Raw genomic sequence first — 24,630 nt, forward strand, 5'->3', positions numbered from 1 at the left:
AAGCTTTTTACGCAACCCAGCCCCCCGCCAAAGAGTGGTTAAAAACGAATGGAAGGAGGAGGCCACTTAGGCCAGTGGGGAAACCGAAACTTCCAAAAACGGCCCTTTTGAGGGCCACCATATATAATTTTTGCCCTTTTTATTTTGAAAAGGCAAGCTAATTTTTGCTCCTGGGCAAGACGTATTAAACTGCTCAAAAAACGGCCCTTTTAAGGGCCACCTTCCATCGTGTTTATAGGTTGTTACCAAAAATGTATTGAAATAACACACATAATATTAAGCTTACATTAACTATTGGCCAGTAGGCCACCCTAAATATTGCTAGGTCTTATAACTAGTAGAAGAATCGATTAAAATCACTTTATTTTCCACTTCACCCTCCCTTTAAGACAGACTTGTATTTCTAGGTATTGAAATATTTTATAGCAACAAATTTCCAGAGAATTCATTATGAATCTCGTAGCTTAGTTTTCTCTCGTGCCGACTTTAGGTTTTTCCGTACGCGCCTCCGGGGAAAGAGTAAGGTAATTCAACTAGCCCTGTGATTGGTCATCTTGTCCGATTGGTGACGTTCAGTCCGCGCGACGGGGCACGAGAGAGTTCCCCTGATTTTGCACATTTTTGGGGATGGCAGCGTCAGGCTTACCTCTATGCTATATTACGAGTTTTATAGGCCAAAGCTGCCGTCCCCTGAAACTCGCTTTTTCAGGCGCCCGCGATCTTCACGCCGACTTGGTAGCTCTATTGAAAGGTTTCCTTCTCCTAAACCCGAATTAAAACTTTATATTTTTACGCTTCTGTGCATTTTATAATAATTTAATTCTTATGAAATTCTTTAAAATGGAAGAGGAGGGGCTATTAAAACTTAATATTATTATTATAACTACACCTTGACCAATCCCAGCCCCTCAAATTCCACCTAAACTGGGAAATGGACGTGACCATAAGTTTATAAGATATGTTCCATAAGTATGACACTACCTATCTAGTGCCGTAAAAGAGCAGTCGTCCGTCTCTGCTTTTAAATCTAGACTGGACAAATTACGTGATTGGTGTTAACCTTTTTGAGGCTACTTTCTTTGTGCAAGTGCTAATTTATTGTGTTTTGTTTGAGTCTTTTTGTTTAATTAATTTTCGTTAGTTTTCTTATTAGCCATATCGTAGTATATAATTTAATCACTGTTTAGAGTAGGGAATCGAAGGGCTATTCACGCATTAGGGTAAGGTATAGAGGGGTTATCCACTCATTTGTGTAGGGTATAGAGGGGCTATTCAGTCGTACGATATGGCTACTATTACGAGCCCTTGGGCCGTCTTGTTTTTCTTTATATTCTATCTTTTATAGTTTTTTTCCTTTATTACTCTTATTATTTGTGCTGTGTGACAAGACGTGGATCACAATAATCAGTTATTGCTTTCTCTTCCCGTAAATAAAATCATTATTATACGTATCTTCCTATTTAATCTGTACTAAGCTCTTGACAGCGCCTCACCAGGCGTCGTTCTACGATAATCTATGACGTTTGAGGATATTATAGGACCTTTTATGAAATTATACGATAATATAGGACTGGTTCAAAAATATAGGAATTATAGGACCGGTGGGCTCCCTGCAAGCTCTCAGTAACCATTTACAAACTTATGGAACATATCTTATTAACTTATGACGTGACGTAACCCAGCAATGCATAGCTTCAATTGAAAAAATAGATAAACGGTGCAGATCATGAAAGTATCAATCGCGACAACTTTGAGGAATAATAGCAAGGCTAAAGGCATGTAGTTTCTTTTTCACTCACTCAAAACTTAAAAATTAATCCGTGGCTTGCTTAGCAGCAGGAAATAGAAATAGAAATTAGAATTTAAACTTTAAAGCTCACACCTGACCTCTCGGTTAATTTGGAAAATAACTGTGATATATGATAGGTTAAAGAACAAAATTGCAAAGATTTTTTTTATTTTTTTAAAAATTAAAATTAAAGATTTGGCTCCCCTTCCTGTTTTTGGGACGCGTCGCCTCGCAGTCGTTGTACGAGTGACCCACCACCCCACATTTGAAGCATTTTTTCAGCTTTTGCCGACGGGGTGGTGGCTCAATTTTCCTGCGGTCGGGCCGCTGGCGGACGGCTCGTTCGGGCCACTGGCGGATGGGTCGGTTGGGCCACTGGCGGATGGGTCGGTTGGGCGGCTGGCGCTCCGGGTTGGGCGGCTGGCTGATGGCTCGTTCGGGCCACTGGCGGATGGGTCGGTTGGGCGGCTGGCGCTCCGGGTTGGGCCGCTGGCGGATGGCTCGTTCGGGCCGCTGGCGGACGGCTCGTTCGGCTCCGCGTCCGGGGGCAGGTCTCTGATTAGAAATGTACCGCTCCCCCGGACCTTCCTGCGTCCCTTGGTAAGTGGGCGGACATCGGCTACGGCAGGACCATCGGCTACGGCGAAGGGCCGGCGGTTACAGCGTAGTTGATTGCCCATGTTTAAGTTTTCGCAGCTAGTTAAGGAATGATATTTTTCGACAACCCTCTCTCTCTTTTTATAGTCGATTTCTCTCCCCCTAAAAAAACTGCACTGGTGAAGTAACAGTGCTAGCAGTGCTAGGCAACGCGGGTTTTTTTTTTTTACTGTCAGCTTGAAACTCAGGTTGGGGGGTTAAAAGACAAGATGTATTATATGGCAGAAGTAGATTAAAAGGCGAAAAAATTTATTTGGGAATTTGGGCTTGAACACAGAAGAGACTACCCGCCTCGACTCAACAGACCGGGCTGACCAGGGCTTTGGCTCCTCGGACCACGATACCGGGCTCTACAAATAACGACTTATACGGATTTTTGCGTCAAACATTCCTAACAAAACAACTATTTCATTAAAAAAAAAACCACCCATGTTCAAACGCCCAAAAAAAAAACTAACACAAACAAAGAAAAAACCTAATAATAACTAATTTATGTACATACTAACACTGTATATATTTAAAAAAAAATGAATACTGTGTATTGGGGGGGCCCGCGGAATATTTCCCTCTTGGCCTTTCTCTCCTAATAAAAAAAAAATTGGGCTTGAAATGACACATCTTTTTGGTTTAGAAGGTGTATATTACAACTAGTTCCTAAGCCTAATTACGTTTGATTTGGAATTATTGGAATTTGTTTTATTACCAAATACTATGAATTATAAATCTATCACCGAATATTCTCCTTAATATAAGCCTCATTTCTGTAAAATGCCTTGTTCATTATTTAATTACTAAATTAAATTATGACACTATAAGAAGTTCGGTATTTACTTATGGAGACACACTCAATAATTTGCGCAGAGAACGGGAGGCCAGTTGTTTAAGTTACAAAGTGTAAATAAAACTTAATCCAGACTAACATTTGCGCAAAGTTCAAATATAATGCCACAATATTTGTTAGGAAATTGAACACCGTTTACGGTAAATTTAGGACAATATTTCCGTAATATACTGAAAGTATATATTGAATGAGCTTTTTATTTCTGAAAATTTTATTCAAACTATTGAACATGTTTGATTTTAATTTGCACAATTAGTGAATAGTTTATATTTGTCCCCCATTTTATTTGTGCAAAATATTAAGCATGTAAAGGTCGCATAAGGGAAAGAACTGAAGTTGGATGTTTCACCAAATTCTTTCTCTTTCGAACGCTTCTGGGCATAAGTGCTTGTTATAAGTATGCATTGGCATAAGTCCATGTTGTAAACTCATAGAGGGGATAATCACTAAATTTATCTGCTATTCTATTAAGGGTTTAATGATTACTTCGAGTAATTATTTTAGCACTGTTAAAGGTAACGCGTCGAGAGGTGTTTCCTTCTCTTCTGGAATTAATTGTCTATTCTTGATATTCAGATATAAAAAATACCATGCACTATGAGTATATTCATGTTAACTAATTAATATTTTTTATACCTGCGTACAAACTACAGTGTTTAACAAGTAAAACGTTCTCGATTGCTTGAGCCTTACAATCGATGGGGCTCTAAGCCTCTAATCTGGCCAGAGCCATCATGTTGCTTACAATTTTTTATTTAATTAACTGTCATAGAGGTTATATTTTATTATTTTCGACTCAAAATCAATTGTACCTTGGGTTCGACGGCCCTTTTTGGAAAACCCGGTATATTTTTGAGAAAATGGTTTGTTTGTGTGTATATTTAGTCAAATTATATGAGGATTCGAGGCCGGAGCAAGGAGCAATTGTAGTATACATACTCTCAGGTCAGAGGTTGGGAATTTGCAGATGAGTCAAACTAGGTTATTGTGAGATATATGAAAAAATAACACCCCCACCACCAATTGGTGTTATTATTATGTTTCCAACGAGGAATGCATGTTAAATTACATTAACCGGGCATAGTGTACGAATTTACTTTTTTTTCTTTGGCAACCTTTAACCCTCATTTTTAAGTTCATTGCACCGGTTTTTTCATAAACCACTACCTTCTATATTTTCAAAGTACGCCACTGTGTCACTGTCACGCGATTATTGTGAATCATTCTTTTAAAACTAGAAATAGGTCCCTAAGCTAACACATTTTAACAAAAGGCATTCGATGCTTTTACTGGTCTCTCCTGGTGGCCAAGCCCGGAGATTTCGCTTATACGCACGAGGATGGGTTTTTGGAAATTTACGTTGAAATAAGAAGTTTCCAATCTCTCTTCAACGAAAACACGCTAGGGGTTTTCGCTTTACAATTTAGGAAGAGAGAAATTCTTTAGCTACGTCATTCCATCGTTACAAAGGGGCAGATTTTGGGGTTATCTTTTTTTTTGGGCGTGTTGAAAGATTAGAGACACCTCAGAAACCTAGTGAATGCAAAGCTGTACCTTACAAAACCCCCCCAAAAAACTGATTTTGCTACCCTTCCATATTACACCAAGCCACTAAAAGAGTATAGGAGAGCTGTTTACTAAGTTCGGTTTAAACACGAGGCCCAATGCTTGGTCCATCTTCACGTTCATCGTGGTATACGGGTTTTTCTATTGACATCATCGTCTTGAAATAGGCAAAAGTTTTTCAGAAAAAGAAATGAAAAAAAAACAACAAAGTTATAAAAGTAGATTGAGGCTGGCATTTTTGTAGGGGATTTTGAAACTATTCTTCCCTTATACCAGAAAAACCCCGCAAATCCTTAAAAACTACTATCAGCCTTAATTAACAAACTAAAGATTAATTTGCATCCCTTTAAACGCGCAGGCATAATTTACGAAATCTCATGCCAATGCATTGAAAGCTGTTGAAATCATTTACCAAACTAACACGAATACTAATTTCATAAATCCTTGTTTTTACAATCCAGTCCCGTTGTCAAACATTAGAATCAACAAGCAAAGCCCGGCCTGTTTAATAGTTTTAATTGAACTTAAAGTTATGGTAAATAAATATAAATTAATTAATTGAACGATGTAATTTTATAGATACTATAAAAGTGTTTAAAATCGTCTTATTTCAATAGGAAATTTCCAAGAGAAGAAACTATGCCTGGTTGTTATATTATTTTTCTCGGGTTTTTGCCGCGGTCATACTGTCAGGCAGATTTTCCATTTTAATAGACAGTTTCGGAAATTACATACAGAGAAACCAACACATTGGGGTATTCTCCCTCTCACTAAGAGCCCGAGCGAAAGGGAGAATACTGCAATGGCGGCCACGCTCCTGTGTGTTGGTTTCTCTGAATGTAATTTCCGAAATGGTTTATAGCGAGATATTCCAAAAAAAAAGAAGGAAAAAGCACCATTTATCTGATAATCTAGAAACAAGTCAACCCCCCTCGCTGACGTTGATATTCACTTCGCGGCAGAATACCTAACCTTTGAAAAAGACGAGGTCCCACTTCACGGAAATTACTGGCGCCAAAAGGTTTATAGTGGACTAGCATTGACCCTTTTTCAATGGGATGGGCGGAGTTCGCTTTTTACCGAGGGGCCGTTGACCCCGCGTACTGTAAAGGATTAAATTTAATCCTTTAAATTCCTGCACTTCGCAATGCTAAAATTTCTACATTCAGGGAATCTGATAGTGATTAGCCCCTCGGTGTTTAGTTGTAAAATAAAAAGGAAGGTATATTTTTGTGGGGTTTCTATTAAGAAATTGAAAGGAAGGTGAACACTCCCTCGGTTTAGTCAAATTACATACAGTATAATAATTGGATTTATTGCTTTAAATTTGAAATATTGAGAGTTTTTATGAGTTTTACTGTTTCGCAATCGGAGAATGATTGTCCCCTCGCACGAAATAAGAAATATTGAGAGTTTTTATGAGTTTTACTGTTTCGCAATCGGAGAATGATTGTCCCCTCGCACGAAATAAGAATCGAAGTAGTTGAGGCTTTTGCTCTTACTTAAATACTTATTTTAACTAACTTTAACTACTGCTTTACCTTTTGATAAGAGTGAAAACCGAATATATCTACACTGTTATTGGAAAAGGTTCAGATGGGGTTCGGTTTTTAACCATGGAGGGTTCAATCGACACAAATGGTGCTATAAAAAACCTAAAATGCTAAAATCTAAAACAATGGTTCACTGGTGTACCTTAAAGGGTTCATCCGCATGAAAGGCTCCTATATAAACCTTTTTAGGTTCAAATTATCACGATGCAAGGTTCAGAGATAAACGTTACGAAGTTCATTTGAATAAAAGGTTCAATTCTAAATCTTGAAAGGTTGAATGCAAACCTCACATGGGTCATATGAAAAAAGATTCAATGCTAAACCATGGAAGGTTCAAGTATAAACCATGGAAGGTTCAGGTATAAACCTTGCATGGTTCATTTAAATATAAGGTTCAATTCTAAACCATCGAAGGTGTAGTAAGAAACCATACAAAGTTAATCTAAATAAAAGGTTCAATGCTAAACCATGGATGGTTCAATGCTAAACCATGGAAGGTTCAGGTATAAACCTAGCAAGGTTCATTTAAATATAAGGTTCAAATATAAACCATCGAAGGTGGAGTAAGAAACCATGCAAACTTAATTTAAATAAAAGGTTCAATGCTAAATCAGGGAAGGTTCAGTGAGAAACCTCACAAGGTTCAATGCCATAACACTAAATGTTAATTTTTATTAAGGTTCAAATTAAAAAAAATTGAAGGTGCTTTATCACAATTTTAAACGTTTAATGATAAACCATTACGGGCGCCTCAGGTTGCGGCTCGTAATATTTTTGTGACGGAGATTTATATACTCCTTTTAGCACGTTTGAAGGGGAATAATAATACATATCACAAATTTAACGTAACGAGTTTTGAATTTGAGGGGCTTACAAATTTGAAATATATTTTTAAAATGTATGCTCTTATAACCACTAAATAATGTGTACATTTGAGGTCGCATTATGTCACCGTTTTTATGTGCATAGCGGTGTTTTTAATAGTAAGTAAATGTACGATACTGTTCTTTAAATTTTACTAAGCGGTATATTTAGCGCTGTCAAGCTGGAAGTAGCCTAATTCTAAGTATTTTGTTTCAGAACCTTTAAGCTCAAAATGCACAAGAAATTCAATGGACGAAACCATATTGGGTTGAAAAGGTAGGTTTTTGGTTTTGAAGAGTCGGAAACTTGCTTGTTTATAAGATTTTGCAACATTATTAGCACGAATCATTTTCTATAGAGTATTTCGGCTCACTGCCTTTATTAGAGCTTGTGGGAAGTTAACATGGAGTGATACTACTCTATTGACAGTTTTGGTTTTCTAGTTTGGTCACAAGACTACAGTTTTTGATGCATTTCCTTTCTCTCGGTTTATTCTCTCTTGCACCCTGCTACTTTGATTGAAAGGCGTGATAAGAATGTCGTTCGCGAAACTAGCATTTGCAGAAAGGATGGTACAGTCGACGCAATTAAAAACTTTCTCTCCCGCGACGTCTTGTTTTAACAATAAGCCGTAAATTATTGATCTGATACAATTGATAAAAAACCTATCTTATATTATTGTTTGAATATATTTTTTACAAAGTGTTTTTTTTTTAAAGTCGCCACTTCCCATTTCCAAATGCTAAATAAGGCAGGGCCGTCTTAAGTGCTATATGGGCCCCTGGGCAGTGCAGTATATTGGGCCCCTAATCCCCTATACAAAACAAATTAATCGAGAAATAAAAATAGTTATTATTTTCTTCAAACGAAAGTCTACAAATTTAAAAGTCAACGCAAAGTCAGAAACATTTGCGCACTTTCTTCCTTGAAAATTCCTTTACAATTGGATCGAAGTCGATCCTTTTTTGGATCGCCATTACGTAATTCACGTTTGAACACATTTTTTGACAAATCTCTTGTCTTGGAATTCTAATGCTTTCTCCATCCTCTTTATACACTCGGCATGTCTTGGAAATGTCGCTTTCATGGTTCAGACAAGATGTCGGCCCATTTCGAATCCAGCATTCAACTGTGTTAGGATTGCCGATGACCCATAGCCCTGCATCTGTTTCCTGGAAGGAAGATGTTTTCGTTTCACATTTAGGCACTTCCACTGGTGGAATATCCTCATCTGGATGCCACTGCAATGTCGGTTGGAACTGTGGTAGTCGTTGAAGGCTTCGGTGATATTGTTGAAGGAGTAATTTTACCAGGCTCAGCACTTCTCATAGCATTTTGATGGAACCATGATGTTACCTTGCGAAGTTTGTTAGCTATCTCTTTCTCCTGCGCAGCTCGTTTTATCTTCTGGGCACCGCTCAAAGTATTACGTTTCATTTTTGATTTGATCACTAATAATCTCTATTTATAGTTTGTCTAACATCTCAGCCATAATTTTATTCATAACAGGAATTTTATTTTAAACAGAGTGGTCTACTTTCAGCAGGGAAAGAAATAGACTTGTACCCCACGTGCCACCTAACAGCGAGAATGAGCGCGAAAATTCCAGGTTTTCTCTCTGCGCATGGGCAAAATGACAGTATAGACTGAGTCTGATTTAGTGTGTTGGTTTCAAATTAAACCGATGTGCGGTTGTGAAGTGAGCCCATGGGGAGGGGAGATAATGTAAAAACCTAGGCAATGGGTGACTATCTTATAGGTCTCAGACTTCTAGTTTTACATTTTTCAAGTTCGAAGGCCAAATTTTTCATTGAAAAGACTGAATGACAAATGGAAAGTAGTTTATATTTTCCAGTGGTTTTCTTGTGACAAGAAATGTAAATTCAGTATTATTTGACAAATATGGGGGCCCTGTTCTTAAGGGGCCCCTGGGCCAGTGCCCAACGGGCCCAATGGATAAGACGGCACTGAAATAAGGGGTTTTGAATCATTAGGGACGATTTTAAAGAGATGGTGAACAGTTGAGCATAGCTCGTCCAAATAACCGAATGACATTCCAGTAAAGGGGCAGTGATGTTAAATGTAATGTTCTGAATACACGTCCACCACGGAATCAATGCATTGAGCCATATTCATATACCCTTTAATATTACACAAATGTATAAGTCAACAATTGTAGAATGATACTTCAAATCTGCCTTTGGTGAAGATGTGGCCACCGGTGCGGCATTCTGTTCCACTATGGTTCGCAAAGGCCAGAGGGTGGAAAGAGATTTCCATCTAGATTAGTAGCGATTCTTCAATTCTTGATGTCAGTTTCAACATAAGTCTGCATCAACGTTTGGTTGAAAACCGCGCATTTCGGAGAGAACCATCTAGAAATTCAATGCCCAAGCAATTCCCTCAATATGTCGCCCATTGAAAACCGCTTGTCGGAAATAAATGTTTACACATTCAAAGCAGAAAGGGTCACAAAATAGTGCCCACATTTGAGAAAGTGGTTGTGTTCATTGTATTCAACTAATTGGGGTTCGCAATAAACAAGATGACGCACCTTTCAACACTCTAAGAAATGAAAGTGTTAAAAACGTGTTAGAACGGTGTAAACACCGTAAAAACACCCGAAAGAGAGTTTTATTACCTTGATTTTTAGTGGCCAATTAAAAGTGTAAAATTCGGTGTAAAATAACACTATTAAAACACCGTTCGAATTTAAACATGAAAAATTATAATACTGCGGGTTTCTTAAATAAGGCCTTCCATTTTCATTAATGTTTTAATATTAAAGTCAATACAAACAGTAAAAAAATTATTGAAAAACGTAATTGTTAAACCTTTTTTTAAAGATGATATTCATGAAAGAAAACAGTTTTATCCTTTAAATAAAACTAACAAAGAAATTGGTAATCTGGCGGTAATGTACCTTCATAAAACTATGCTCTTACAGGTGTTAAGCGACACTCTTAATAGAATTAGGCGATACTCTTAAAAAACGAGACTAGGTTAGGTATTGGCCTCACAGTAGGGCCAGCTATTGAAGCCAAAGTGCGGCACTTGCTTTTGTGACATGTTTTATCATTATTTTGAGAAAAATTAGAGTACTAAATGGATTTTTTTTGTAAAATCTGTAGTGCAAATTAGATTAAACGCGTTTCTGGTGCTCGAAAAACTCTTAGTGAAAAGAGATTATTAAATTTAACAAGAACGTCTATATCTACTGCTTGAATATTATAGCCTCCAAAACTAATTTAATACCCTATGCATTTGTACAAATCAAAAACTTTCTGCCTTTTTCAGAAGTTTAAAAACCCGTTAAAATGACTTTATATGCAACAACCCTCGCTTAAAGAGGTATAGTTCTGCACGTGAGAACTTTCCTCCCAGGGATGAAGTTCTCTCAAGATGGAACCCTGCTATGAATATAGCACCAATTGCTAATAATACTGCGGATAATCAAAATTTTATTAAACAGTAAAACCACACTCGATATTTGAGTTATGCCTCATGAAAAGTCTAGGAAAAATACTAGAATTTTTACTACTATCCCACCAAAAAATCTCCCACTCTTAAAGGTGTTACGTGACACTCTTAAAGGTACTCGTTCGAACCTTGCAAAGGTACTCGTTCGAACCTTGCAAAGGTACTCGTTCGAACCTTGCAAAGGTACTCGTTCGAACCTTGCAAAGGTACTCGTTCGAACCTTGCAAAGGTACTCGTTCGAACCTTGCAAAGTACTCGTTCGAACCTTACAAAGGTAGTCGTTCGAACCTTACAAAGGTAGTCGTTCGAACCTTACAAAGGTAGTCGTTCGAACCTTACAAAGGTACTCGTTCGAACCTTACAAAGGTAGTCGTTCGAACCTTACAAAGTTAGTCGTTCGAACCTTACAAAGTTAGTCGTTCGAACCTTACAAAGTTAGTCGTTCGAACCTTACAAAGGTAGTCGTTCGAACCTTACAAAGGTACTCGTTCGAACCTTACAAAGGTACTCGTTCGAACCTTTCAAAAGTACTTGTTTGAACCTTTCAATGGTATTAATATGAACCATTTTTAAAGGTTCAATATTGAACCATTTTTAAAGGTTCAATATTGAACCATTTTTAAAGGTTCAATATTGAACCATTTTTAGAGGTTCAATATTGAACCATTTTTAGAGGTTCAATATTGAACCATTTTAAAGGTTCAATATTGAACCATTTTTAAAGGTTCAACATTGAACCATTTTTAAAGGTTCAATATTGAACCATTTTAAAGGGTTCGTATTCAAACCATAAATGGTTGACCCTGGGTTGCATGACTTTGAACCTCAAATGGTTCAATCATGTCCCTTTTTTATTAACAGTGTAAAACTGGCTAGACATAAGCTTACAATTAATAAGATGAAAGTCCGATATTTATAAGATTAAAAGATTTATGCTTAATATAAAAACCGTAATTTGATGCTTATTATTAACATATGTAATTTTATGCTCAATATTGGAAGTCTTGGCAATTTTCAGTTTTGGGAAGGAAGGTAGGGTAGTAGGAAGTGAGTGTGCACCTTGCTCTGCCCAAGCTTCTTATCGAAGAAGGCGCCCTTCTGCTTCTATAGTGTTCACGGAAAAGAGGTTAAAGAAGGTGCCTGGCGTCCTCGTAAAAGAAGATTGTTCTGGCAGAGAGAATTTAGAAGGGGAGTGGAAGGGGTGGTTTGGAATGTAGCGCAACGTCGTCTGCGAAACGTGGCTAAACGTTATCTAGGCAGGTCGATTTCCGGTATGATGCGCTTGTAACAGAGAGATTTTAGAACATGTGACCGGAAACTCGCCTACCCCAAAAAGCTCAACGCGACATCTTGTTTGGGCGTCATCACGTTTAATAGAGTCAAAGGGGGCCTTCCACTCCCCTTCTAAATTCTCTCTGGTTCTGGAGATTCCACCACTGTGAGTCGTAGAGAAACTTTACTTTCCCCGCCAAGTATCCTCCATACTTCGATTTGGGGGAAAGGATAGTTTTTGAGAAGGGGTTTCACTGGTTTTGTGTTGAAAATTTAGAGGGGTGCGCGATGAACGCTGAAAATGGGCCCCGTTTATTGGCAGGCTCACCTTTGACTCCTCCCACCCCCCCGTTCAATTGAATGGAATTCGCCCGAGAAACTCAAGTTACAATCACTTTTCTTGTGCTTTCTGCATCGATAAGAGTTCATTTTTCTTTACTTTGTAAAGTTAAATTTTAGCAAAAACAGTTTTTTTAAAAACTACTTCAACCTTTATTTTTTTCAACGTCAAATATTTTTTATTGAATTTTTTAATTCTTTGAGTTTTTTAAACTCGGAGATTTCCTAGTTCGCAATTTTTAAGTGAACTTTTTGATTTTTGACTTTTATTTTTTTTCGTTCTTCAGTATGTCAAGCCAAGCTTCTTTGTCTTTTGATTCCTCTTTGGAGGATCAGTCTCCAAGAGGCAGTGCCAACAATTCTGGGTCGAGCAATTGCAACCTGGACGAGTTGAGGCCCGATACAGCATTTGAGGCTAAATTTGAAACGGGTGGATTTGGCACCAAAAACATCCAGGAGCATTTCATTTATCTGGGACACGAACCAGAGACAGCGGTTGGCGCAAAGCGAAAGAAGAGGAATTTCTGATGACAATGCCGGCAATGCGGCAAAAAACTTATATCTAATGGAAGCAGTGGATTTAATTTGGAGCGCCATGCCACGGTATTTTTTATTCAATATAATAATAGCACTATTATATAATGTGCCATTAGTGTGTTTTCTCTCTCTTCTCGACAGGAGACGCATAAATTGATTCTGCGCGTGAAAGGAGGCCCTCAAGTTGTTCCGGTCACCCTTTCGCCTGAAGTTCCGCCGATCCTTGCTGATGTACACTCTAATTGCCGAATGTGGATTGCCGTTTGAGATTCTTCAGAAGCGCGCCTTTCATACACTGTTTGAAAGAGTTCTACCTCATTTAACAGTACCTACCCCAGGATCTTTGAAAGAGGAATTGGATACCGCCATACAAGCTATTCCCTCCAAAATGAAGGTTAGTAGCAAGTTTATTTACAAAATATTGGTTAATTAATAGAGGTATATGGGTAGTGATTTTCCAATTTCGAATCGGGTTCGGGTAATCAAAAATATTGTTTTCCGGTATCGGTGCGGGTACCCGAATTTTTGTCGATTATTTGGTTAAAAGTTAGGACCAAAAGTTATCGGGGTGGGTACCCAAAATGTTTCGGGTAAATATGGTTTAATAAATAGATACTTCCCCCTAAAATAGGGATTGGGATGATTTTGTGGGACGCTAAATACCAGTCTGTCTCAGAATGTTTACCTTTTGCTTCACCAAGAAATAGTGTTTCACGGAATTTCGTCATTCTTAAAATTGTGATTCATTCTAAACTGGAAAATAATTCCCTTATCATCTCTGATTCGTATTTTTCGAACTTGTTTCATCTTGTCATCTTGACTATGATAATGGGGGGGGGGTTAAATATTTTTAACTACCCGAGTAGTTGTAAAAATCATTTTCGGTACACGAACCTATACCCGCACACCCCTATTAATTAACGACGTTATTTTGTTTTTCAGGCGTTAGTGAACAGAACGCAAGTGGACTTTGCCCACTTGATTTTGGAAAGATGGGGTGGCGACATAACCAAAATTATTTGCTGGACCATAGACAGTGATTTTAAATTGAATACTTTTGGTCTTGGATTCCATGTTCTAAATGAGTTGGATCTATAGAAGATGCTCAAGGATGCTGGAATTGATGAGGTTTCGTGCGTCATGGTTGGAGACATTCCAACAGGCATAAGAGGACTGAACCTGGACAGGCAATTTTCCAAAAGTCCATGGTTCATCACGATTGATAAGCCTTTACGCGGTCTGTTTATATGATTGATTAGCAGACGGTATTGTCAACGTTAATAGATGGTCAGTCCATGGATAAAGCATGCGCGTGAGGAAATTTGTTTTCACTCTACAGGATAGGCAACTCCCTATCTCGAGCGACAGCTTATTCTGTTTATACTCTGTTACAACATCGGTTGTCAGCACGCGTAAAGCTAGGTCTCTATGTAATCTAGCCTTGCGCGTGCTGACAAGAGACAAAAAACTTCAGGATATTTTAAACGATTTTAAATCCTGAAGATCCTGAAGTTTTTTGTCTCTTGTCAGCACGCGCAAGGCTAGGTTACATAGAGACCTATCATTGCGCGTGCTGACAACCGATAGTGTAACAGAGTATATACAAAATAAGCTGTCGTTCGAGATAGGGAGTTGGCGATCCTATAGCGTGAAAACAAATTTCCGCGCGCGCATTCTTTATTCATGGTCACTCTCAGCTATATCTCGAGGATGCCCATTTCCGCACAGTTTTCGATAATCATAGCCAAATTCCGTACTCACTTCAAAGCCCATTTGCCCACGGTTTTTACATTTAAATTTTAGTTCACCAGATATTTTAAATTGTGCGGAAAGAGGATATAGTTTTTTAAGGTGTGAAAAATAAAAGTGAGGAAACGGGGGACCCCCTATCTCTAACAATTTGATGGGTAAAATTTAAATACTAGATTTTTAAAGTTTCTTTTATAATTTATCATGCAGGAATGAATCTTTCGGATGGTCTAGATGGGGTTGGAAAAGTGGTCACAAATTGCGCGACTTCTGCTTTTGCGACCGTTTTAGACCGTGCTCTGGCAAATTCTGATGAAGACACTACAAGCTTAATTGGAAAATTAAATTCCTGGGCCGTTTTTATCCATATGAACCCGGAAATAACAAAGGATTTGAAATTGCCAAACGGTTCGTGTTTGCCGGAACAGCGGTTTCGTTTGGATTCAATTTTCTGGATAGTAAAATGCTTAAAAGAAATAATTATTACTTAATTTCAATATATAAATAATTATCAAGGTTAATATGGTACCTTTATTCGTTATAGCCTGAATTCACTACAATGCTCAAAAGGATCATCTTGCAGGCACAAGCAGACGACTTGCCTGTCGGTGATATAACAACTGCAGGTCTTGACGACGAGAATATCAAGAAGGTAGCTGAAATAGCTGCACTCTTAGAACATTTCGAGCTTGCAATAGCCAATTTGCAACAGGAAGGACCTACCTGCCACTTCGTTGTCGGTCATATCACGCGGGTCTTCTATAAGATTGTGAAAACAGAAGTACATCATATGGGAAGCTTGAAAAAATCAATCCTATCCGAGGTGAGTCGGGAATTTTCAAGTTGGCTTTTGAAGCCAGAGCTCATGGTCACCACAGTTTTAAACCCGAGAGTTAAAATGAGTGTATATGTAGGTTACTATGACCAGCTATTTAGTGAGTATGAATTTGAACTTCCAAAGCGCGATTTGGTTTTCAAAGAACTTGTACAGCTGTTGCAGCATGACCAGCCTGATGAAGAAGTTTGTGCTAATACTGATTTTAATCCGAACCCTTTTTTGGATCTGTTAGTAGCCCAAAATGTGATAAAGCCTAAAAGTTTAGAAGAAGAACTAAATAGCTACTTAAAAGAATATATTGTCGAACAAAGTTTAGAAAATCCATTGGATTACTGGAGAATCCGGAAAGATTCCTTTCCGAGATTAGCAATTGCGGCGAAGAAGTACTATGCCCTGCCAGTTAGTGTGAAGACCAAGGAGGCGTGTTTAACTGCTGAGAGATACCAAACTCTACGAGGAAAACATTCAGCTAACATGGTTTGTAAACTGCTCACTCTGTCAGAGTTTAATAGTGTGGAGTAATTTTAAAAGAGTGCAGTAAGGGGAGAGAGGATACAAGTTAGAAAGCTTCTCGCTGTTTTGTGGCTCGAGCGAAGGTGGGATCCCAGAAACCTTTTCGCCACAGAAAAAGAGTTTGAGTGGAGCGTTAAAAAAGGAAGCTTCTCGCTGTTTTGTGGCTCGAGCGAAGGTGGGATCCCAGAAACCTTTTCGCCACTGAAAAACAGTTTGAGCGGAGCTAAGATTTAAAGGTAGAGAGTGACCTTCCATTGAGGTTTCCAGGGAAGGTATTGTATGTAACCAAAGTTATTTTTGGGAGGATTTAATGCAAAGAGTACGTTCTTTTCTCTTTGATCTTGTTTGAACTAATGTTTTTTAGATTAATTTTCAGCAAAGAATGGAACGATTAACAGAGAATTATGGCTATTGGCGAAATCTCTATAAAAAAAACGCGTCATACATTGAATGTCTTGCTCTTGGGCTGGTGATTTAAATATCCTCTCGAGAGTGAAATATTTAATTCTATTGCACCTCCAGGGTTGACGCGGAAGCAATAGTTATTATCATTCCACAAATGGAAATACACCTTATTTTATAGGCCTATTTTTATCTTTTACAACCTTATATTATTAGTAATATTTTATTTGGGCAATTGTTTTGAATCAATGAATGAATAAATAAATAAGATTATTTTGAACCAATAATGCACCTTGTTTCCTAAGCCTTTTTTTATATTGTACAACCTTTTTCTTCAATGAATAAATAACCTTTTTTGGAAAATCACTTGTTTCTTGTAGTTTTATCACAATATTGTTATTGTTTACGCATTTAGATAAATTAAAATTCCGTTCTTATCAAAACAACCGTTGATAAAAACTTTTAAGTCCGAAATTATGTGCGTAAAATTAAAAACATATTAATTTAAAACTCGTTAATTATGAATTCAATAATTTTTAAAAAATTATATCGGAAGGGGTATATACTTCTGATTATATGTTTACTTATGGAAATGAGTTTTTATAATATTTACCTACTTTTTTGTTTTGCATCAATAAATAATTTGTTTTGACTCAATTTATGAAGAATTAAAGCCAGGTATTCGAGCGGAGATATATAAGTCTATTTTTGATCATGAAATCCGCAACGAGAATATTAATATAAAACTGCTTTAAATATGCTTAAAATATAAATGGGAACTTATTAAATTTAAACAAGGTTACCCTAATATAAATTATTATTGTTATTATTATTATTATTATTTTAAAAAAACTTATTGTAAGTTCGTATAAAATTTCGTGAGATTAATATTATTAGCTTAATATTAAAACAATTACAATCTAACTTAAAAATAAATTATTTAACAAAAATGTACAAACAATAACTTCAATAAGTCAAACAAAAATGGTTTTTATAAGCTTATGAAACTGCTAAATATAAAAATAAGATTATAACTTACCTCAAAAATGCTTCTTTCAAAAATAATTATAAGATTTGCATTTGAATAGGAGTATAATAATTAACCAGTTTCCCAAATTAGGATTTAGAAATGGGAACATTGTGTGCCACTAGCCCTTTACAAGAATTTTTGTAATAATATTCATTGCTGCCCTAGCGGTTCCCTCTGTCGGAGCTTACCGCTCTTAGTAACTCATTTAAGAAATTAATAGTTCATTTCTTTAATTTAGTAATAAAATTTCTAGAGTTTATTTGATAATTTTAAGCATAAAACAAAACATGAAAGTTAAAATCTTTCATTGGAATTAATTAAAAATCCTAGTGGCTAGAGGACGAATTAAGCGATGTCAAACTGACATTGCAGCACGCTAGAAGTTTGTTCATATGATATACAAGAGGTTTAATTCATATGAAACGGAAGGCCACCTTCTCTCATCTGTGCAGTAAGCTCCAGTTGACATAGCGAAAAAAAATTGAGTTCTGAGAGAGCGGTCGCTCGAGGGGTTCGCTCTACCAGTCTCTCTTAGGGGGAACGTGCATTACGCTAACGATAACCGGTTTTCTCACAAAGGAGAGGACGAGAAACCTAGCTAGCTGAGTTAAGAACGGTGCGAGTGGGAGGGTAAAATAAATTTTCTCTTTCCTCCGCTCGTAGAAACTGACGGCTAGTACCATCGCGAAACCATATCCCGCTCTATAGAACTCGAGTTACCGAAAAGAAAATTTCCCGAATTTGCCCAGCACTGCTATACAGTGGTCTAGAGCTCCCTTCATTCTCCTATTTCCAAACAACCAATGAATCAAGAGACATTTGCAACGTCACAGTGTGAAAAACAAGTTGGGCGGTATTTCGCGGCTAGTTTGAATTTCAAAATATCTAACGTATTTTTCTTAATTTTAAACGTTTTAATTCGATTTTTTTTGGCACACATAATTTTAGGCACATTTTTTCTTACCTAAAACTGCCCTCATCTTGTACTAGTCGGAAAACCTTGAACCTATCCCTTTAATCTAACCAAATAATTTGTTTGGGACTTACATAAGTTTCTGAAGAGTTTTGTTTCAAATGTGGATATTACAACATAAGTTTTTTGGCTACAAACAAATTAATCGTTTTATGGAAGATTAATTTTAAATACATCAAAGAGGCAAAAGAGTTAAGGGAGTAAAAATAATTTGCTTACAAGGAATATTTTTTAAGGATGTCATGAAATAAAACACTTATAAGTTCTCTGTTCAATTTGGGTTTGTTCTCCTTTGGAATGGCATCGTAAAGATCTGCTTTTCTAAACACGTCTGGTAGCTCTGGCAGTGTGTATTCCAGCGCAAAATTCGTGCGCGATCCAACACCAACAACCTGCTTTTTAGGTTCCACAATCCTATATAGTCATAATAATTGTATATTTTCTGGACAAATAAACCAAGGTCCAGTTACCTCGTAAAAGCGATGCTGTGGTCAGTCACTGTACACGATGTACTTTTGACTGTAATTACGAATGATGGGATTGGCCTAGTATTTAAAAGCTCTACCATATTACAGTGTAGTGTGCCTTTTCACCTTATTTTAGACTATATTGTGACATAACCATAACCAACCCCTTCAATGCAAGTATTTCTGCATTACCATGAAGGAACGTCTTCGACATGTAGAACTTCATTTTCAACTTGTGACGCTTTGTTTTCCGTTTCAGTCTCTTCACTTTCAATATCAGATATCACGAATGTTTTTTTCTTAGGAGAACAAACAATGTCTTCATTGTCTCTTTTTCTCTGTAAAGTTTTTTTCAACATTAAGAAATTATTTGTGCTATTGGTATGAGCTTCCTAACTTTTATCACTTTAATCTTCATCTTATTTTGAAATTTAGTTTCTTCGTCCATGTTCACAAATTCTTCAAAATCACTATCATAAACCTGACGAATAAACATGTAATCATTCTGGTTTCAATAAGTTTCATACCCACACCCTTCCGAGATCCAGTTATTGCGCAATAAACTTTAAATAACATTGGAAGACATGACTTCACCGTCCTCGTCAGAAGATTCCAGTACAGCAGAATCCTCTTCAATGACGTCGACTTCGTCCTCAACCAGTAGCGGATTAGCTCCTCCCGCCAATCACGCATTGTACCACTCTTTCACGCTGGAAGAAGTACGAGCGGCCCAACAAGATGAACAAGCCACTAATGACATCATAGTCCAGTTATCCGGAGACAATCCACAAGGACATCGATACTAAGAGGTGAAGAACGATGTCTTGTATCGAAAGGCCTATGGTAGACAACCAGCGAAAATCTATTTGCCACAGCGGTTCCGGCGGGACGCCATCCGCTTATTCCATGACCACCCTCTATCTGGACATCGAGGTCGGGATCGTACCTTCGAGAAAGTACGGACCAGATACTGGTGGTCATCGGTAAGGCAGGACGTTACCCAGTACGTCCGCGGATTCCTTTGTGTCAAATGCACAAGGCGCGCAATAGAAAACGTCCAGGTAAAATAAAGCCTACGGCCATTACTGAGCCATTTGATTTGCTGGGAGTGGATATAATGGAACCTCTACCAAGAAGCCGTCACCATCACAAATACCTAATGGTTTTCACGCACTATGCCACAAAATTTGTCGAACTGTACCCGATGAAGAAAATCACCGCCATCGTAAGCGACAACGGGACACAAGTCGTTTCTCAACTTTGGAAGGACATCCTCAAGATGTTCAAAGTCAAACCACGATACATCACTCCGTATCATCGACAGAGTAACATCGTAGAACTCACAAACAGAGTTCTGGGCGAAATCATTTCGATGTTCGTTGGTCGAGTTCACCGAAGATGGGACGAGAACTTCCCATTTATCCAGTTCGCCATTAACTCGACTACTCACACCACAACAGGAAGAATTCCGTTCTACCTTAACATGAGTAGGGAACCGAGATTTCCCTGGGACTTGGACGTGGGTATGCCAGTAGCGGACTTTGTTGAAAGGTCCGCATCTCTCTCAGCTTTAGCGAAGCAACTTGCTTTGTCTAAACAACTTGCCAAGAAAGCGCAAGCACACCAGAAACGCTACTACGATCAAAGGCGGGAAGGGATTGAACTTCCCGTTGGTGTACTTGTCTGGAAGGAGACGCATCCCTTGTCTCAAGCGACACGTAATGTTGCATCTAAGTTATGTCCCAAATGGGAGGATCCCTACAAAATCGCAAAGAAAATAGATCGTTTGCGATATCAACTAGAACACCCAGAAACTGGAGAAAATAAAGGAATCGAGAATATTGCTCATATAAAGCTGTATTGGTCAAACAAAGATGTCTGCCAACCGGACGGAAGCCAGTCATCCTCAACTTCAAGTAGTTCATCTTCAAGTTCTACAACGTCACAGTCCGTACCTATACTTCAGGACGCTGGAGTCAGTACTGGTGACGAACATCGTGAGACTCGACGAGAACGAAGACAACGACTGTTGAGAGAACAAGAAGCGCAGACCGAGTCGTCTGGAGAAACCTCTTCCTCAACCTCATCTTCATCCAAGGATGATGATGGATCCTCTTATGTTCCCTCGGAAGAAGTACCAGATCTACCTGCGGCGGAATCTGAACCAGACGCTTTCGCCTTATTCTCAGATCCTCCAGCGGTCTTCCGAGTGAATCGGATGCCGCCAGACCTTTCTCCACCTTCCTCTCCTGATAGGAGCTCGAGGGAGACTTGTGTCCCTCTACCCTCTCCTCTATCTCACCCCGACGATTCCAGTTCTTCCTCTGAATCTGAGGAAGACGAAAATGAATTGTCCAGTCCCATTCCCGTAAATCCTATGAGATTTGTCAATCCTTTTCGTAAAGGATGGAAACGTGAGATAGTGCTGAGGAAGCATTCAAAGCCTACATCATTTGAGAAAATAAATTGTCCACCGTCACATTCTGTGCAAGGTTCAAGAGATCCAAACGTCATGATATCGGAAAGTCTATGTACAATTTTGCTGTTTCCTGTAGGAATTTTTTGGTCGTTACATTCTAAAAGTTCCACCATTTCTTTTTTTTAAGATGATTTTTTTCAAGCGCGTCACGATGTTTATAAATTAACTGAGACTGTTCCTTAAGAATTTGCTTCTCGGTCAGATCTTCTTTAGGGACTTCCTCTTTCTTTATCATCTTTACTAGAGTCACTCTTCTTTCTTTATTTTTTCTTTGATGGCCTTTTGATTTTCAACACCGAGTGTCTTAAATCCAGGCATTTTAGTGCCATCTTTTTAAAAACTCCAAGGTTTCACTCGCTTGTACAAAGCAATCAACGTGATACCACGCTGGTAGTGGACCAAATCGTCTAGCTCTTTCACTCTGTTTGTCAAGTTTAGAAATGCGAACTTGATCTTCTACGATTGTTTCTCCACAACCTTTACAAGAGGACCGATTACTTTTGGCATATTCAGTTCAGAAGTCTTGAATTTCAATGGAGGAGCTTTTTCTCTTTGTTCTTTTATATGGGGTTTTGCTTGACCTATTCGAAATTTTACTCCTCATTTTCTCTTGATCTTCCCAATGTAAAGTGTGAGATGTCAGCTTCAGTTGACACTTTAAACTTTGAAAAAAAGCACCGAAAATGGTACCAATTTGGAACCTGTTTCCACAATAAGAAATTAATGTTACTCGCGTCATCAGATGCTCAATTTTGATATTTATCTTTCCATCAAACATTCGTGACCGAACAATTGCCGCCATTCTTAGCTCATCTTTAGCTATGCTGCTTTTACAGCTTTTGCATGATGACCTGCCACTTTTGGCATATTCGGTACGCCACCGTGGACCTGGATCCATCTCTAAATCATACAAAGAGGTTTGAATAATTTAGCACAGCTTGATTATTTGGTTTACTTTTCTGGTTAATGATGTATTTAATAAGCAAAACGTTATTTACGGGTCTTAGTTACAGCCGAAGTAAGATAAGACTAGAAGTAAAGAGCTCTAGCATTGGTAGATCCTGGCACTAGTGAACAAATTTGAGGATTTTGTGCCGCTTCCATCGCGCCTACACTAGAGGGAAAAAAATTGGTCGCTTAGGTAATAAACCCTACTCAAGCAATACCAGTTTCAGAAGGATTCAGATGACTCGATCAGCTCCAGTCCCCAGAAAATCCAGCGTTGACCACGAGCACTCGCCTATCCTGACGAGTACTTAAATCGGAAATCTGGTTAACCAAAAAACGGGCCAAGTTCAAGTCAAACACGGATTAAACAGTGTGCAAATCCGACGAGAGTTCACGGTTGACGGGTTTGCGTTATCTAATTTGATAACGTATATGTGATATCGGGGAAGATATGAGGGCACGTGCGAAGTAGGCCAATCGAGAGCGCAAAAGTGTCTAAAAAAAGAAAGACGTCTACAATGACACGTTAAAAAAATCTATATAAAAATTAAGTTTAATAACGCAAGCGGTTGGAGATATGTAAATTATATTAGCCTACTTACGCCAACTTATCTCAGTAAATTGGCAATATTGGCCCACAGTCAGCCGAAAAAGGTTAGAATTAGGTCTACTAACTTCCGTTATTACACGTTTTTTGAATAAACAGCTTCTACCGATAAAAGTGGTAAAAATGTTTTAGGGAGTATGACCTTTCACTTCATACGAATGAAAAGCTACTAAATATAATATAAAGAGGATTTTGGCGCCTAAATTTAATTCAAAAAACTGAAAGATAAATGTGAAATTGAAATTTGGAAAGTGGCAAAGTATGTCCAAATGAATTTGGCCATTTCGATAAGCTATAGGTTGATCAAATTAAAGCAAAAATATAATCGTTATTCCAGCTAATAATTAAGCGAGCAAACGAGTAAAAACGCTTGGAAAGCATTAAATATTTACTAATAATTATGATTTTAAAATTTCCTGGTGTTTGTACTGGGAAAAAGAGTTGATAAATTGGAAAATATTACTATCATAAGAGTATGTCATTACGGACGTATATTATACGCTTATGCTACTCGCTGCCTTGAATCGTTTCTGGCGACCCTCCATCCCTCTCATTGGTTGACGCGGAGCTATAGCCATCTATGAAGGGTTAGCAAAAAATTAAATGTTAGCCGGGGGAGGGCCTAACTTTGTGCCTGATAACAAGTTAAGTTGAGCCATAGAGCATAGCGCATAGCGCTCCCGGACGCTACGCTGCTCGTGTAGAGCTATGGCTCGAGCAGCTTGCGTCGTTACGCGCGAGATAGAGCCTGTATCTTATGAAGAGACAGCCTCCATGGTTGAACTTGTTTTTGAACAGTCGATGCTTGTTTAGTATTTTAGCGCCTTAAAATGTTTTTTCGTTTTATAAATTTTCTGTAACACCCTTGCTAAGAAACACTTTGCTATTAGGTCGCAATTTTGTTGAAAAAAGCAATCCAGTTATAAAACTAAAGGTAATTGATTTCATTATATTATTTGATATTGGTTTTTGGAAGACCAAGGCTTAGATTTCGTACGTAGAACTGAAGGTTCACAGTTTAGGTTAATGTTAAAAATAGTGATGCTTGTTGATCTTTAGGATAACGAAGCGAAGGTATGTTTTAGAAAAAGAACTGCTACTTGAAGAACTGATCTTTAATTTTTTGAATTTAAATAAATGAGTCTAATACTCCATGAAGTATCAGACTCATTTATTTAAATTCAAATAATTAATAGAACCATGGATCGGAAGTTTAACATTTATGATTTCTTTAATTTATTTTAAAATATTTCAAAAATTCAGAAGCTTCGCAGCCGTTGCTATAACTGTTTTATAATGGTATTCAGGATAGTGTTGCTATGTGTGTGCGAGTAATAAAAAGTAAAGCGTACCTAAAGAATAGAGATGGGCCAATACCTATACTTGACTAAACTGATATATTTGAATGGGTTTAAACTGGTATTGGCCCATCTGTACCGATATTTGGCTAAACCAATATATTGGTATTGGTTTAAATTAAACTAACAGATTAAGGTTCAAACTACACTTATCTTTCACCCAGACTCCATTTTCCTATTTAATACTTACAATTATTTAAATTATCAATAGAAAGCATTTTTTCCCAATATTGAAAAGGCGCAAAATTTAAAAGTTTGTGGTAATAAATGTTCCGCTAGGATCAAACGCACTACTAAACTTTGCAATTAAAGAAGAATTTCTTGTTCAACTTATGTGATAAACTAAATTAACTCTAGTAAGAGAGCTT

General features: G+C 37.8%; 1 protein-coding gene and 1 long non-coding RNA gene across 5 annotated transcripts in view; both read left to right on the plus strand.

Moving 5' to 3' along the window:
• The window catches only part of LOC149654955 (uncharacterized), a 547,559-nt gene that overhangs the window by 113,490 nt on the left and 409,439 nt on the right, over positions 1 to 24,630 (plus strand). The window lies entirely within an intron of this gene.
• On the plus strand, positions 13,745 to 16,682 carry LOC149654957 (zinc finger BED domain-containing protein 4-like). 4 transcript variants are annotated; one of them, XM_089845001.1, is made up of 3 exons: positions 13,745 to 14,135; positions 14,858 to 15,470; positions 15,562 to 16,682. In XM_089845001.1, exons 2-3 carry the CDS (start codon positions 15,207 to 15,209, stop codon positions 15,715 to 15,717), a joined length of 420 nt encoding a protein of 139 aa, XP_089701127.1. In that variant the 5' UTR covers positions 13,745 to 14,135; positions 14,858 to 15,206; the 3' UTR covers positions 15,718 to 16,682. The 4 variants fall into 4 exon arrangements, with proteins under 4 accessions (XP_089701127.1, XP_089701128.1, XP_089701126.1 ...); XM_089844999.1 differs by having other exon boundaries at positions 13,818 to 14,135; positions 14,858 to 15,962; positions 16,033 to 16,682; XM_089845002.1 differs by having other exon boundaries at positions 13,746 to 14,135; positions 14,858 to 16,682.

This window comes from Phalangium opilio, unplaced genomic scaffold (assembly GCF_054372755.1).
Source record: "Phalangium opilio isolate 3A_F unplaced genomic scaffold, DU_Popi_V2 ptg000078l_1, whole genome shotgun sequence".
NCBI lineage: Eukaryota > Metazoa > Arthropoda > Arachnida > Opiliones > Phalangiidae > Phalangium > Phalangium opilio.

Coding starts and splice junctions, on each gene's coding strand:
- LOC149654957 (XM_089844999.1), top strand. CDS start 15,207: ATGCTCAAAAGGATCATCTTGCAGGCACAAGCAGACGACTTGCCTGTC. Junction 15,963..16,032: donor GAAAACATTCAGCTAACATG/GTTTGTAAACTG, acceptor CAGTAAGGGGAG/AGAGGATACAAGTTAGAAAG.